At 47.8% G+C, this 16,183-nt stretch overlaps 1 protein-coding gene across 1 annotated transcript in view; it reads left to right on the top strand.

The window, feature by feature from the left end:
* The window catches only part of CAMTA1 (calmodulin binding transcription activator 1), a 943,590-nt gene that overhangs the window by 437,808 nt on the left and 489,599 nt on the right, over positions 1-16,183 (top strand). Inside the window, exon 5 of the mRNA XM_065935842.1 lies at positions 3,734-3,869. Within this exon, the coding sequence (XP_065791914.1) occupies positions 3,734-3,869 (136 nt within the window). The remainder of the gene's footprint in view (positions 1-3,733; positions 3,870-16,183) is intronic.

The following is a 16,183-nucleotide window of genomic DNA, read 5'->3' as shown; positions in this document are numbered from 1 at the left end:
CACTTCTTTGCTCCTCTCAAGTGGATGCTCCCTTTTAGGCAGAAATGAAACTTACTCTAGTTCTCCCTTGATGGGGCCCCTCTCATGGGATCTAGCCCACCTTTCCTTCCCCCCAGAGTATTGCCCCAGCCACACTCCTTCCTCGGATCTTCCCCTCTGCTCTTTTTCACTCCTGAGTGTTCTCTGGCAGGCAGGGCAGCCCCACTCCCTTTGCACTGGGGGGCGCACATGGGCCCCGCTGCAGCCCCGTGGCTTTCCCTCTCTGTCCTCAGGACCTGTGAACTGTGGGCGGAGGGACTTTCCCCATCATGCAGAGCAGAGCAAGTTCTAATAAAATCAGAGTGGTGGATTAAACACTATTAGGTTGCTCATTATTGCGAGTTAAAATGATGATTCCATTTATTAAGGCCATTTAAGTTGGACACTTAGGTCCCCTGTGGGATTATGTCCTGCCAGAAGTGTCGGATGACAGGGCCCCTCGCCCTCCCAGAAAGCAAAGGGTGGGTCACCAGAAGAAGGCAGATTTCCTCAGTGGGTGCTATTGTGGTTCTGACTGTGGACATGATGGTATCTGCGAATGCCCACTCTCCCTGGGTCATACCATTTATGATCTGGGGACAGTTGGCCTGAAGACACTGCAGAGTGTCAGTGACCATGTTTAGGAAGACCAAGAGGACAGAACAAATCACAAATCCTGTCTCAGCTCACGAGAAGCTGATAGGGTTATTGTCACATCTTCTCCAATAGATGAGTTTTCTGGGATGGAGGGGGTTCCTGCAACACTCTTGTGGGTCTCTTTGTTCTTCTTTGGAGGGGACAAGACAAGCAGCACCCATCTATTTGATGGGATGTCTTCTTTGCTTAGTCCCTGGGAAGTGGGTAAGTACAGCTTTTGGACTTCAGAGTCCGTCTCATGGGTCTTTTAGGGAGCCAGCTCTCTGAAGATGAGAACAGGGCTGCAGTGGAAAGGGCCTGGCACAGTGGGGCCCGGATTCCAGCTTCCCTGCCATTCAGAAATGAAAGAGAACTGTAAGGTTTTCAATACAGACTGGTAAGAGCAAGACAGATATCATCAGCTGACAGGTTGTGACAAGCGTGCTGAGCTGTTTCCAGATTGTTTTAGTCGGCGCAGACTTAAAGGAGGAAACCAACACTGACACAAACCAATTGCACGGTGATCAGCAAACAACGAAGTGCTGGGAGTCACTGCGGAAAGTCTGTAATTTCCAATGGAATCGCTGGTTAGTCATCACCTTGCTGCTGAATGACACCACCCGGTGGGTGGGAAATACAATTAGCCACTGTCACCCTAGAGTGATTTTTTTCTTCCCTATAGACAATGAAATAGTAAGAGATCAATAGTCAGTGGTCTGTGCCCAATTGTGAAATGGCCCATAGTTCAAAGGAAAAGAACAGAATGGGATGGAGGCTTTTGCCCTGGGCCCCAGGGAAGCCTGGTTGCAAACTTCCTCACCTCTACTGCAGCAGAGAAACAGCAGCCAGCTTGCATCAGAAGGAATCTATCTAACAGAAACAGAATCCTGGGCACAGAGAACAGAGTGGAGGTTGCCAAGGGGAGGGGGTTGGGGGAGGGATGGAGTGAGAGGTTGGAGTTAGCAGATGTAAGCTTTTATATATAGAGTGAATAAACAAGATCCTACTATATAACACAGGAAACTCTACTCAATATCCTATGATAAACCATAATAGCAAAGAGTATTTTTAAAAATGTATGCATGCATCTGACTTTGTGAGACCCCATGGATTGTAGCCCACCAGGCTCCTCTGTCCATGGGATTCTCCAGGCAGGAATACTGGAGTAGGTTGCCATGCCCTCCTCCAGGGATCTTTCTGCATCTTTTACATCTCCTGCATTGCAGGTGGATTCTTTACCCGTTGAGCCAGCATGGAAGCCCCCAAAATGTATGTGTGTTTATATATATACACACATACATATATGTTGTTGTTCAGTCACTAAGTTCTGCCCGATTCTGCAACCCCATGGACTACAGCATGCCAAGCTTTCCTGTCCTTCACTATCTCCTGGAGTTTGCTCATATTCATGGCCAATGAGTTGGTGATGCTATCTCACAATCTCATCCTCTGCCACCCTCTTCTCCTTTTGCCTTCAATCATTCCTAGCATCAGGGTATATGTATGTATGCTTAAATCATTTTTCTGTGCAGCAGAAATTAGCACAACATTGCAAATCAACTGTACTTCAATAAAAAATATATTGATTAAAAAAAAAGACTTCCCTGGCAGTTCAGTGGTTAAGACTCCACGCTTTCACTGCAGGGGGTGTGGGTTCAGTCCTTGGTCAGGGAACTAAGATCCAGCATTCCACATCTTGCAGCTAAGGAATAAAAATTAAATTAAATTAAAAAAAGAGGAAAGCCCTTGCTTTGCCCTGTTTGTGTCAGGAGCTGTCTCACACTGGCTAGGAGGGAGCTAGAAGGCCTGTGTGGTCCCCTGGGTACTCAGATCACTGGCCTTTCCTTTCTCTGTGCTGAGCCTTCAGGTGGAGAGGGATACAGAGCTGACCAGGGTGGGTGTACCGTGTGCTGTAGCTTTCAGGGGCATCTTCCTTGAAGGATGTTCCAGGCTACAGCTATTGGAACTTTATTCTGGAAGTTTTGCCACAATACCTGCCCTCAGCAGCCAGGAGAGTTTAGTTCTTTGTTTCCTTGATGTCCCCAAACTAAAATACATCAAGGTGATGGCTATGAGGGGTTTCCCTGGTGGCTCGGATGGTAAAGAATCTGCTTATGATGCAAGAGACCTGGGTTCGAACCCTGGGTTGGGAAGATCCCCTGAAGAAAAAAACGGCAACTTACTCCAGTATTCTTGCCTGGGAAATCCCATGGACAGAGGAGCCTTGGGGGGACAGGACTAAGTGGCTAACACTTTCACTTTCTTCAGGGCTATGAGGATGAGAGTAAACATCCTTTGCTCTCTGTGGTTGCCACTTGAGGTCTTTCAGGAAAATTCTCTTTGTTCTTTGTAAAGGGCACAGAGAACAGCCCTCCTGCTCTTAGCATGAGCATGTGGGTAACTATTTTTCTAACTTACTATGGTCGTGGACAGAATAGACAGATTACCTGGCGGTGCTGAGCCCTTTGACAGCTGAAGCCCAAATGGGAAAAAATCAGGTACTTAGCTTGCTTGGGAAGAAGTGCTGTAGGGCTCTTCCCCATCCAGCAGGAATCTAAATGCAGGCAATGAATCAGAGCATCTGGCCTCGGCGTCTAGTTCTTCCACTGGTCTGCGTTTAACATAGTCATCTAGTGTCTGCGTTAAACTTATTTATTTCCTAATGTAGGGTGATGGATTAAAAGATGTGCAGAAAATCTTTCCACAAGAGATAAGATATTGCAGGCTGCGACAACACCCCCGGCTCTTTTTTGCTTTCTCTCTTTTTCCTGCTTTTCAGGGCAGAGCTCAGGCCCCCACATCGTATATCCTGATTAGACGGTGGATATTACTAAGGGGATGTTTTTTAAGCCTATCATTGACACATTTAATTCATTAGGTACCAAATCCACAAGCAAATTTTGGCTGGCCGTAAAACACGGTTAATCCAGGGAGCTGCAATAAAAGGTGAAAAATTATGTTCCAGCAAATGTGGAATATTGCTTTTCTGTAGAGACTTTTACTGGTCTATGATATCTTTCTTCATAAATTTTTTTTCTTGCTTGGTTCTCTTGGTGACTTAACCATTTGTTGTTTCCAGACCCCAGAATGGCTCCATGATTCTCTACAACAGGAAGAAAGTGAAATACAGGAAAGATGGATATTGCTGGAAAAAGAGGAAAGATGGCAAAACGACCCGAGAGGACCACATGAAACTGAAGGTCCAGGGAGTGGAGGTAAAGAACAGAAAAGCTCTCTTGCTTCACGAACGTCATTTCCAGGCTGCAAGAGGAAGGGATTGCTCTGGGGTTATTTGATGCCAGGCCCGTATTGTTCAAAGGCATTTTTGTTTGCCAAGACCCCATTTGTTGTTTCTCTTTTTTCCTACCTTCTTACCCTAATAGTCTCCATTTACAATTTCCATGAAATCAGATTTAACTAAGGTGTTTCTGATTCTTGAGAGTCCTTGGCATATACATTGGGATCTGCAAGGTTCCTGCAGATCCCAGGGAGCCACTGGTGCTTTGAGAGTTTGTGAGAGAACGGGGAGCTGTGTGTGGCATCTTCCTCTCCAGGTGGCGCTCAGTTGAGCGGGTCCCCTGGGAACCGGCGGTCCCCACCCAAAACCTGGCTTCCCTCCCTCTACTGACAGACCCTTCTGTTTCCCGCTGGGTGTTGCAGCCTCAGGGAGCTCGCAGGGGTTGCAGATCATTAGATGGGCTAACAGGTGTGTCTCAGGGCTGGGGCAGAGGTGGGCACTGCAGAGGGCATCTCGGAATGTTGTGCCAACTTCAGTTTGGGGCCTGCGGGGGAACAGGGCACGGTCTGGTTTCCTTGCTATCGTCCTGACCCCGCACGCTCTCACCCTTAGGGAGCCACGGAGACAGTCCCCTGGTTCCTCTTTTCCATTGTTTGAGGGGCTGAGCCACATGTCATAGCAGGAGAGAGAGAACTTGAATCACGGTGTGTCTTGGCCTGCAAGTTAGTGAGAGAACCCTCTTTGCTTTTCTTGCTGGTCCTCGTAAAGGACCTTCCCTGGGAATCTGACAGCTCCTGTCTTGGACCAGGACCAGAAGTTGGCCACGATCCACCTGGGATTTCACAGTGGCCAGAAAGGGGCCTCCCGGAGTCCACTGGTACTTTGGGTCCTCCAGTATATCAGGATTGATGGCTGGGACCCACTCGAGTTCAACGGCTCACCCTCCACGCTGATGCTCTTTGTGACGCACTTTGTCATTATGACTTCTTCTATATTAATCATGTGCTTTTATGGCTGTTAAAAATAGCATCCAATGGCTTTTATTATATTGCCCCACAGAGGGAGATAACTTTTGTTTTATGCTTTTGCATTTTTTTTAAAAAACACCTAATAACAATGCTTTATGATGATGAACAAAGAAAAAGCTGGGGTAGGAGAAACCCCAGTTCCCTCTGTTCTCATGGGTTCATTGCTTGCACAGCCAGGAAAAAGCAACTGTAGAGAACATTCAAATGCAGATTACCTCAACAGGCTGCTCCAGACCCAACCCCTGGACTGTGGCTGGTGATTGTGGAAACAGATTAGGCATTGTTACAGGGATCAAAAGAAGGCAGGGTTTTGCTCTGATCTCCCCTGATGAAGGGATAGGTAGAAAGTGACAAGTGTGGGTGGAGCCCCTAATGAAGGGCCACCCAGGCTGTGGGAATTCACAGCCAAACCATGGCCCTCAGCCCCTGTGCCCATGGGCATCTGGTAGATTTCATCTCTATGCTATGTAACTCTGGAACTTCTGGTTGTAAGTATTAATAACAGTGGGGTGGGATTCTGGCTTGGCAGCAGCCAAAGCTCAGGGGGGTAAAAAGCCCCAGTGTTCATTTTCTTCCTTCCTGTTGTAAATTAGAATCGTCACTAGATGGAATCAGAATGATTTATGGGTATTTTAAGGTCACATTTATGTTTGGAGTGATTTGTGGCTCCCTTTCCTGCAGGCTAATGTGTAGACATGGTGGGGAGGTGGATTGGACCCTCAGACCACCGAGGAAAGGGATGAATGGACAAGGTGGTGGCGGTTTTCCATGACTTTCTGGGCATGAGTGGCGGTGGGGAGATAGTGATGGGAGGCAGGCTTGGAGGAGCCTTGGCAGCATCACAAGGGGGGTATGTTTTCAGGTTCTTGGAGAGTGAGGCCCCACAGTGAGAGTGAGGCTCTCACCCAGTGAGATGTGGTGGCTGATCCCAGTGAGTCTGGGGAGCTGTCCCATTGAGTCGATCAGCAAACGCCTCCCTGTGGCCCTGCCTTGTGCAGGGAGGGCCCTGTGGTGTCCACTGAGGAAACAGGAGTGGTGTTCTGGGTCCCAAGAACTCACCTTCAAATGGAGGAGGTAGCCATATACGTGTCTAAAAGTCACTAACAGTGCTGAGCAGTATGGAAGGCTGAGCTTTAAAGAGGCATGTTCTGGGGGTTCAGAGTGGCCTGGGATAATCAGAGAAGCTTCCTGGGTGAGAAGAAGCTTCCTGTAAGCAAAGATCTTACAGTTGGGTGGAACTGTGTGTCATAACTTCCATAGTGTTTCCTGGCTTACCTTTCTCATTTAGTCATGTGGTTCTGAGAGTCCTTCATCCCTTTGAACTGTTCTGGAGTATTCAACTTAGCAGCATTTGAGACCCTCCTTGGTGGATGAACTTTGGATTCTTTCCAGTTTTCCAACATTATGATGTTTGGGTCAATGTTACGATTCTTGCCTGCTTGTGCAAGACTTGGCATTGCTGGGTGTAGGGTCTGAGAATTTTCAGTCTTACTCAGTTGCTCAGTCATGTCTGACTCTTTGCAACCCCGTGGACTGTAGCATGCCAGGGTCCTCTGTCCATGGGATTTTTCCAGACAAGAATACTGGAGTGGGTTGCCATTTCCTCCTCTAGGGATCTTCCTGACCCAGGGATCGAACCCGCGTCTCTTGCATCTCCTGCATTGGCAGGTGGGTTCCCAGTGCCATCTGGGAAGCCCCTCAGTCTTACTGGATATGGCCAAATTGCTCCCGAGTGGTTGTGCCAACCGCCCTCCCACCAGCACTGAGAATGAGCATTTCTTCTGTGCCTCTTGTGTGCTGCGAGGTGAAAGAAGGTACCCTGTTCAGTGTGAATTCGAGTTGTTCTCAGTTACTTGTGGAGATGAGCTTGTTCATTCTGGTGTTCATGGAAGTCCTCTGCTGCGGATTGTCTACCCTGGGCAGGATTTGTAAACAGTCCCAAAGGAAGGCTTCTCTGGCAAGACAAGTTCCACTTCTCAGTGGCATTTCTCCTGCCTTTGTTCTGAGCTAGACCAGTAACTGAAGCCCAGTGGTCCTTCTGGGGACAGTAGGCAGGTGGTCCTTTGCACCTGGGAAACTGCCATGTGAACACAGGTGGGTTTTGAATCTCATAAGGGGAGGGGCTTCCCAGTTTGGACCCTTCTTCCTTCTTCAGTCCTCCTTGGTGGCTCAGATGGTAAATCTGCCTGCAATGCCTAAGACCCTGATTCGATCCCTGGGTTGGGAAGATCCCTTGGAGAAGGGAATGGCACTCCACTCCAGTATTCTTGCCTGGAGAATTCCATGGACAGAGGTGCCTGGTGGGCTACAGTCCATGGGGTCACAAAGAGTCAGACAGGACTGAGCAACTAACACTTTCACTTTCTTCTTCATTGGATTCAATCCAGTGGTTTCTGTGGACTGAGTACCTATATCATGCCAGACACGGTGCCCGCCAGCTACCCCTACTGCTGGGTGAGGCAGACAGCCCTGCCCGGGTCTTGGGGCTGTGATTTTTCTACCACCCGCCCAGTTTCCTCTCTTCAAGGGCATGATAAAGATATTTGGATCCACCGTTTAACACATCACTTGCTGTAAGCCTTCCCTCAGGCCAGGAAAACTTCCAGCCCTGTTCACAGAACTGCTTGAGGCCTGGCTGCTTTTGTTCTCAGAGGCTGGGGCCCTCGGCACAGACAGCAACTCAGAGGCACATTGATTTTCTCATCCTGGCCCAGGATGGGGGCAGCTGCTTTGGAGGCTGTTGAGCTCTAAGGTCCGTGATTAGTTGTCTTGTCTGTAAGCCAAGGAGAAGCCAGCTCGATAAGGTTTCTAGGGATGACAGAGGTTGGCAGGGAGGAAAAAAGAAGGTGGTTGTGGTGTCAATGTTTCGTGAGATGAAATCTCAGCAGGCCTGAAACGGGTCCTGCTCACCAGGTAGATTGATGCCTGCTTACCTGGGGCCTGGGTGGGGGAGACGAGCTGTTTTTGGCAGGGAGGTGGGGGGTATTCCTGGAGAGTAGAGAGGTACATCTTGTGACCCCGTGCCCCTGGGATTGCCACACCACGGCTGGGATGAGCTGAGTGAAGTCAGCCCAGGGAGATGTTCTTCAAGCTGATCTAGAAGAGCACTTTTCAAGTTCACGGTGCTCTTCTCTGGCTGTCTTCAGCCGTGTCTGCACACCTCTCTCCTGAAAGTGCCCAGTGTCTCAGAATTCAGGCTGTCGACCTCCCAACACCCTCACTGCTGGGGTCCAATCACTCAGGGATCCCCAGCCTCCGGGATCTAATGTCTGATGATCTGACGCGGAGCTGATGTAATAATAGTAGAAATAAAATACACAATAAGTATAATGTTCTTGAATCATCCCCAAACCATCCCCACCCTACTCACCGGTCTGTGGAAACATTATCTTCCATAAAACTGGTCCCTGGTGCCGAAAAAGTTTGGGGACCGCTGTCATAACAGGAGCTACACCTGGCTGCAGGCTTATGAATCTCCTATATGCCTGGTATGCTATCTCACTCAACCCTTCTCAAAACATCCATGCTAGGTACATACTGTTACACCCACTTCATTGATGAAGCGATGGCGCCGTGAGAGGTCTTTCTTGCTCCACATCCCACCCTGAATCAGTGTGGAGCTGGGACTTGAGCCAAGACCTGCCTGGCTCTACAGTGTGAACACTTGCCCTGGGCATTCTGGTGGGGTTTCGGGTCAAGTCCAGCACATACCCTTTGCTCATCAGCCTGCTGTCAAATACTTTCTACCCACTATCACTGGGGAAGGTACTGAAGATGTGGTAATGTCATCAAGAACACTCCCCATCTCGTGGGGACCAAAAAAAAAAAAAAAAATCAAGCTCACAACTGGGGGTTCCTGAGGGCTGGGATAGGAGGACACATAGGTGTCTAAGGCAGACTTGGTCTTAAGACATAGACACAGGGCACTAGGTGCTGGAGGAGCCAGACAGTGGCAAGGTAGGGATGGGGAGTATCAGTGAACAGAGACAGAGGCTGTTGAAAAATAGCTAAGATGATTTAAAGCAACAGGTGCCCAGACTTACAACGTGTCAGCGTCTCTTCCAGTCCTTTGCACACCAGACGCTCACCCCCTGGGGACAAGGCTCTCTCTGCTCTGGTCACAAGGTTTTCCTTGCCATAGACATCCTGCCTTTAGAACCAGTGGGTATTTGACTTGAACCAGAGGTTGTTGATTTGACCGTGGTTAGCATGAACAAACACATCCTTCCTCCCGAGCCTGTTCCGAGGTGGAAAGGAACCCCCTCGTCTGGATCATCTGCCCTGCAGAAAGGGCCGCCATTGCCTCTGATTGGAATTTTCAGTTGTAAAGAGAGAGTTTTGTTTTGCTGACCTGTTTGTGCCGCCTGAAAGAATGAAAAACTGCTTTGACTTCTCAACTGAACACCTGAAAGCTCAATGCCCCATCTGGAACATGGCAGCAGTAGGCAACGTTATGTTTTTGGACTTGGCCTTATTAGAAGTGAGGTTCTTTACTTGGACACTTAGGCCACATATTAAGAAGGAACAAAAAAGGCACCTCTTTTAAAAGTAGGAGCAATATTGTAGTTATCACATTAGGAATTAGCAGGGCATGAAATAACTGTCTGCCTCGTGGCGATGCCAGATCATTTCAGCTCTGCTTGCAGCAATAAGATAAATAGGTATCTTGCTTGCAGCTGATGGGAAATATTTAAAATAGTCAGCCACAAACATGTATGGTGCTCAAATCAGGTTTGGGAAATGGCAATGAATAGATAAGGAGGAAGTGAGTTGACTGATGAAACAGCTGAGTGGCAGAAGCTCAGGGAGGGGCAAATGAGTCTGTGTTGGCACTCTGTGCTTTTAAAAAGAATGCAGATTTTTTCTTGCCTTCTGTAAATGATCATGTGGCTTTGGTCTGTGGATGTATTATGTCATCCCATTCCTCTTCAGACTTGCCATGAGCCCACTGGTCTACATTGTATAAAGAGTTCCTTGCTCAAAACCTCTTTTTTCCACGTCTGCCAGCCTTGTATTAATAACTTCTGAACCTTCCAGGGTATCTTCTCTGATCTTCTACAGCCAGAAGAAATTATCCTGTTTTTAATTGCTATAGCACTCCACCTGCGCCTCCCTTGAGGAAGTGTTCACTGTGAGTCTATATGAGTTCTGTCCAGTTTAATAAACATATACTATTTTCTAGATTGGGCTTCCCTGGTGACTCAGTGGTAGAGAATTTACCTGCCAATGCAGGAGACACAGGTTTGACCCCTGGGTCAGGAAGATCCCCTGGAGAAGGAAATGGCAACCTGCTTCAGTATTCTTGCTGTGAAAAATCCCATGGACAGAGGAGTCTGATGGGGTCCATGGGGTCGCAAAGAGTGGGACACAGCTTAGTGACTAAACAACACAGATTTTCTAGATACTTAATGCTGTTATCTGCTGTCTAGATACCAGGTGATTCAGAGAGGATAGAGACAGGCAAGTAAGACAGAGGATCCTACTGGGGAACCTTCAGAAACTTGAAACTGTCATTGTAGTATGGTATGTTGATTGTTGCGATCGAGAAATGGTTTGGGGACAAACTTGTTTCTCTATCTGAGGAGAGGTTCTCCTCAGTCACCCACGGCAACTTGCTCTGAGCAGGGGGATCTGCTGAAGGACCACCCGCCTTCACAGGTACCCCCTCCTCTGAGCCTCGCCCCAGCCCTGCCATTCAGTCACAGCAGGTATTTTTATCCCTGCTGGTCACATGTCTGAGAATCGAACTCAGATCTTGGGGATGTCCAGTCTCATCCACCCTTCCCATCTGATTCTGAGAGATGTGATCAAGGTGTCTGGTCTTATGACTGTCTCCAGTTCAGGGAGCCAGTCCCTTTTTTTTTTTGAAGATTTATTTATTTACATATGGCTGTGCTGGGTCTTCATTGCTGCACACAGGTTTTCTCTAGTTGCAGTACGAGGGCTTCTCATTGCAGTGGCTTCTCTTGTTGCAGAGCATAAGCTATAGGGCATGTCGGTTTCAGCAGTTGCAGCTCATGGGCTTAGTTGTCTTGCGGCATGTTGGATCTTCCAGACCAGGGATTGAACCCGTGTCTCCTGACTTGGCAGATGGATTCTTTACCACTGAGCCACCAGGGAAGCCCTGGGAGCCAGTCTGTTAAATGGTAGCTGGGAGAGTCTCCCGGGGTTCTCTTTTGACTTTCAATCATCCGAATTTTTGTGCCACATTCTGCTGGCACGCGCACACATTAAACTTAATTTCCTGTTACCTGGGTGTGTTTTGGTGGAATCAATTCAGGAACACAAATCCATAGTCTCTCCTTAATTTCTAATTACTTAGCATCCCTGGTGGCACGTCCCTACCCAATTCATATAATTAAATTTTAACTAATAAATAACATAAGCCAGCTACATTTTGAAGGGGCCAGAGCACACTTTCTGTTCACAATCCGCCAGCTCATGGAGGCCTGACCAGGGTGCTGGTTCTACTTCTCTTCTTGGGGCTCCCTCGTCCCTGACCACAGCCAGCTGATGATGCAACAGCAAGGATGTTATGTGTCATTTAGTGAATATCTATTCAATACTTGCTCCTGTACCTAGCACTTGATAAGTACCATCTCATTCAGTGACTTGGCAGCATGCCTACCAAGCATGGGTAGGTACTGCCATGATCCTCTTTGTGTTTATGTATTTCTGGCTCTCCTGGATCTTTGCTGTCATGTGTGGGCTTTCTCTAGTTGTGGCAAGTAGAGTCTGCTTTTTGTTGCGGTCCACGGGCGTCTTGTTGTGATGGCATCCCTTGTTGCAGAGCGCAGGCTCTAGCGAGCACGGGCTCGTAGTTGCAGCACATGGGTTTAGTTGCCCTGTAGCACATGGAATGTTCCGGGACCAGGGGTTGAGCCTGTGACTCTTGCATTGGCATGCAGATTCTTAAAACCATTCGAGCACTGGAGAAGTCCCATGATCTTCATTTTTGACAAAGTAATTAATTTTCTGGAGGTAAAAAAATGGGGGTTTCCCAGGTGATAGAGTGGTAAAGAATCCAGGAGACATGGGCTGAATTCCTGGGTCGGGACAATCCCCTAGAGTAGGAAACAGCAACCCATTCCCGTATTCTTGCCTGGAGAATTCCATGCGCAGAGGAGCCTGGCAGGCTACAGTCCATGGAGTCACAGAGCCAGACATGACTGAGCAACTGAGCACACAAAGAAATGTATCCAAGGATACACTAGCTGGTTAATATCAGAGTCAAGATACCATACCCTCCCAGGTCTGTCTGAGAAATTGTCTTTCAAATTCCCAGTTTCCTCATCACTATACCTCATTGACTTCCAAAGTACCTGGATCCCCAGAAGATGTGTTCTTGGTCCACAGAATCCTGGGAATGAAAAGATTAAGATATAGCACTGAGCACAAAAGCCTGGGTCAAAATCAAGACTGGGGATCAGGAAAGCCTTTCGGAGAAGTGATGGGCCCCTTTTTGGTCACTGGTCAGCCCTTCCTCATAACTCCAACCAGTCAAGGGAAAAGAGCTCTTACCTCACTGAGCCTCCAGTCCAGGAGCCTGGCTCTGTCAGGCGACCACGGGCTGCAGAAGACCTGGATGTCATCCACTTCCGAGGTTGGGAGTTTGTCCTCAACACTCTGAATACCCTACATGACCTGTCTTAGCTCTAGTTTCAGCCCAGTCTTTTAGGAGCTTCTTATATTTCCATGTTATGTGAATCTGCTCCCGGGATAAACTGCCCATTTCCATTACTCCTGAAGCTACAGGATATTCTCACCATAGTGATAAGGGTCTGTGTGCTCACTCTCCCCATGTAGGGTTGCCAGATTTAGTGTGCATGCATGCACACACACACACACACACACATACACACACATGCACACACCCATACACATACATGAGATATAGATGCTCAGTCCCATTTGAACTTGAGTTAAACAAAAATTGATTTTTTAGTGCAAGTATGGTCCTTGCAATATTTGGGACATACTTATACTAAAGCTTTTTACTAATAGTTTGTTTATTTTTGGTTGTGTTGAGTCTTCTTTGCTGTGCTCAGGCCTTCTCCAGCTGCAGTGAGTGGGGGCTACTCTATTGCAGTGCACGGGTTACTGATTGTGGTGGCTTTTCTTGTGTATCATGGGCTCTAGGGCACTTGGGCTTCAGGAGTTTGTGGCTTCCCTCCCAGGCTCTAGAGTGCAGGCTCAATAGCTGTGGCACATGGGCTAAGATGGCATGTGGAATCTTCCAGGACCAGGGATCAAACTTGTGGCCTCTGCACTGGCAGGCAGATCCCCATCCACTATATCACCAGGAAAGTCTCTTATACTGAAAAGTTATCTGGTGCATCTCTGAAGCTCACATGTAGTCCTGTATTTTGTCTGGCTACCCTCTCACCATCAGAGCAGTTTCCTGGGTGTCTTCGCAGACAGAGATTTGGCTGCTTGGGTATCGGTCTCATTGAAGACTTGAGGAATTGGGTTGGTTTCTCTCCAGACACATCATCAATACAGGAACCAGAAAAACAAGGACAGACACTGGCCCTGGCTTAGGAAAGAAGAACTTCCTGGCAGTTAGTTAGCTGATGAACCCACATGCTGCCAGGCTGGGGCCCTTCCTGCCCTCTCTGAGAAGCGAGTCCTAGGTGCCTCCTCTCCCAGGAGGTCTGCGGAAGCCTGAGTTCCGTGCCCTTACAGACCACTGCCTGGAGGAAGGCAGGCCTCCTGCCAGCAGTGTTTAGAAAGCAACTTGTTAATCAAGGAGGTGCCAGGAAGATTTTGAAGGAACACGTTTATAGTTTTTGCCTTCCTCATATCTCTGGTAGATGACAACATGTAAAATATTTTGCAATTCCCTTTTTAAACTTGATTGCAGCCTTACTGAACTAGAAACTCCCCGAGAAGGTGGAGCTGCAGAATGCCAACTTGGTATGCCGAGCTTGTATTTAATTATTATCATAACAGTCCCTTAATATCATTGCAGATTAGCCCACAAGGACATGAATGGAAATTTTAGCATATTCAATTACAACAGAAACCCTTGAACACCACTGTCAAAATTCACCCAGGGCCTTCCTCTGTTTTGGCCTCCACGTTCAGCAGGCGCAAAGTTAGACGTTACCCAGGCCACACAGCCTTGATTTGTAAGCATTATTTATGGCCTCGTCTGGAGGCTGGGGGTGCCTTTTAAGAACATGATATATATCCTAACTGCTACCCACCTCAGTAAATGACCAGATTTGGTTGTTTGCGTTGGGTAAAGGATATCTCTGGCCTTCGCTTGACTGAATAGTAAATTATTGATCTTCTGCACATCTTTCAATTCCCTCACATTGCTGGGCAAATTTACTTCTGTCATCGGTGACTGCGGTTTGTCTCCAGTGGGGCTGTGCTCTTGGTTCTCGGAGAGCATGAATCACCAGCCTTGTCCTAGAAGAGTCACACCTGGCCCCCCTTTAGTTGAAACCATCAAGGGGAAGAAGGTATGTGGCTTGCAGAGTAATCGGGCCCCCATTGCTCTGTCTGCCCACTTCCCACAGGCCAGCAAAAACCATGGGGAAATAAAGATGAGGTGAAGGGCTTTTGTGCTCCCTGGAGTGGGGCAGAGAGAAGCATTACTGCGTAAATGAGAAACAGAGAAGCTCTTCACACGGCTTATGCAGTGGAGGGTGGAGGCCGCTTCGATGGTGGCTGGCTCTGGTTGCCTGGTTTCTCATGTGTGTTTGTTGGAGTTTGTGGCTGCTAAGCTGCTCTACACTTGCCCTCCCTGGACTCAAGGTTAGAACCATAAAGCAGGCAATTTCACAAAAGAGCCCCTTTCTGTTCTGGAGTTTTTCTTCCAGACAGATGAAATGTCCTTGCACTTCCTCTTTGTTCTTCTTAATTCTAACACCTCGTAGTGCTGTGTGCCCTTCAGGGTTTGCCTTTCCTTCTTGTTGCAAAAAAAACTCCTGCAAAGGCCAACACCAGCAGAGACACCTATGTTTTCACGTGGCTGTTTGCTCCCACATGTGGTCCATTGGTCAGCAATATCAGCCCGCTTGGAGCCCTTTAGAAGGGTAGAATTTCAGGTCCTTCCCCAAGTTCTGTTGAATCCAAATCTGCTTTTGGTATGATAAAATATCCACCTGTCAATGTAGGAGACAAAAGAGATGCAGGTTCCATCCCTGGGTGGAGAAGATCCCCTGGAGAAGGGAGTGGCAACCCACTCCAATATTCTTGTCTGGGGAATCCCATGGACGGAGTAGCTTGGCTGGGTACAGTCCATAGGGTTGCACAGAGTCAGACATGACTGAAGTGACTTAGCATGCATGCACGAACCCCCTACCCACCATGATTCAGAGGCGTGTGGATTTGGAAAAAGATTGCTGTTGGTGGGATCCTCCCTTGGTGACTCAGTCCTAGGCAGGTAGTTTTAAAAATCTTATCTTAAGAAAAATGTCCAAAGGAAGATTTTACAAGTTCATCTGGTAATTCATTACTTGACTCTAAGCATCCTGTATAGATGTCTCACTGAATAGGCTCTGATGTTTGAGCTTATTAGATCTTATTCTGCCCTTGGCCATTACGTGGGTAGGACAGCGAATCTCTGGACACAGGGCACACAGAGAGGCTGCCGATGACCGAGAAGCAGCCTCGACCTCTCTCCTCCAGGTGAAGCAGCCCATTCTTGCACTGATCCAGTGTCCCCCTGTGGTCCAGGGCTTGGCGTGGTACCTGGTACACAATTGGTGCTCAGTAAACACTTTTGGAATGAATGGATAACATGAATGCGTTTCTTTTGTGAAGAGCTGGACAGTACAGGAATTCCCTGCTTTTCAAAAGTTCAATTTATGCTGCATCACTTTTATGAAAGACTTACGTTAGCACCTGTTTTCACTAGCCAAAAGAAATCCAGACAATTTTCACTTTTAGGAAAAAAGGCAAAAATAGCATTCAGCATTGGTTTTGCAGATATCATTGTAGAGAAAGCTGTACCCTGAGTGATGGGAGTGCCGCCACCAAGCTTCTTCCCCCAGAACCACATACAGCTTCTCAGGATTCAGCTGCCAGAGCTGTGACCTGGGTCTGAGCACCTGTGCTTTATCTCCATTTATTTTGTGTCTTTGTTAGCTAGATGTGTCCTAAGGTAATTGCTTCTTTGCTTTACACTGTTGCAACTTACAAAAGGTTTCATAGAAATAGGTTCCTTTAGGGTAGCATGGAAACCTGTAAATAGTTTTGGTGTTGCAGTTTAGAGGTCTCCATGGCAACTATTGTAACGTGAAAGCAGCCG

The sequence above is a fragment of the Muntiacus reevesi genome, chromosome 5 (assembly GCF_963930625.1).
Source record: "Muntiacus reevesi chromosome 5, mMunRee1.1, whole genome shotgun sequence".
NCBI classification, from domain to species: Eukaryota; Metazoa; Chordata; class Mammalia; order Artiodactyla; family Cervidae; genus Muntiacus; species Muntiacus reevesi.
The sequence above is the reverse complement of the archived record's forward strand: the minus strand, read 5'-3'. Positions and strand labels throughout refer to the sequence as shown.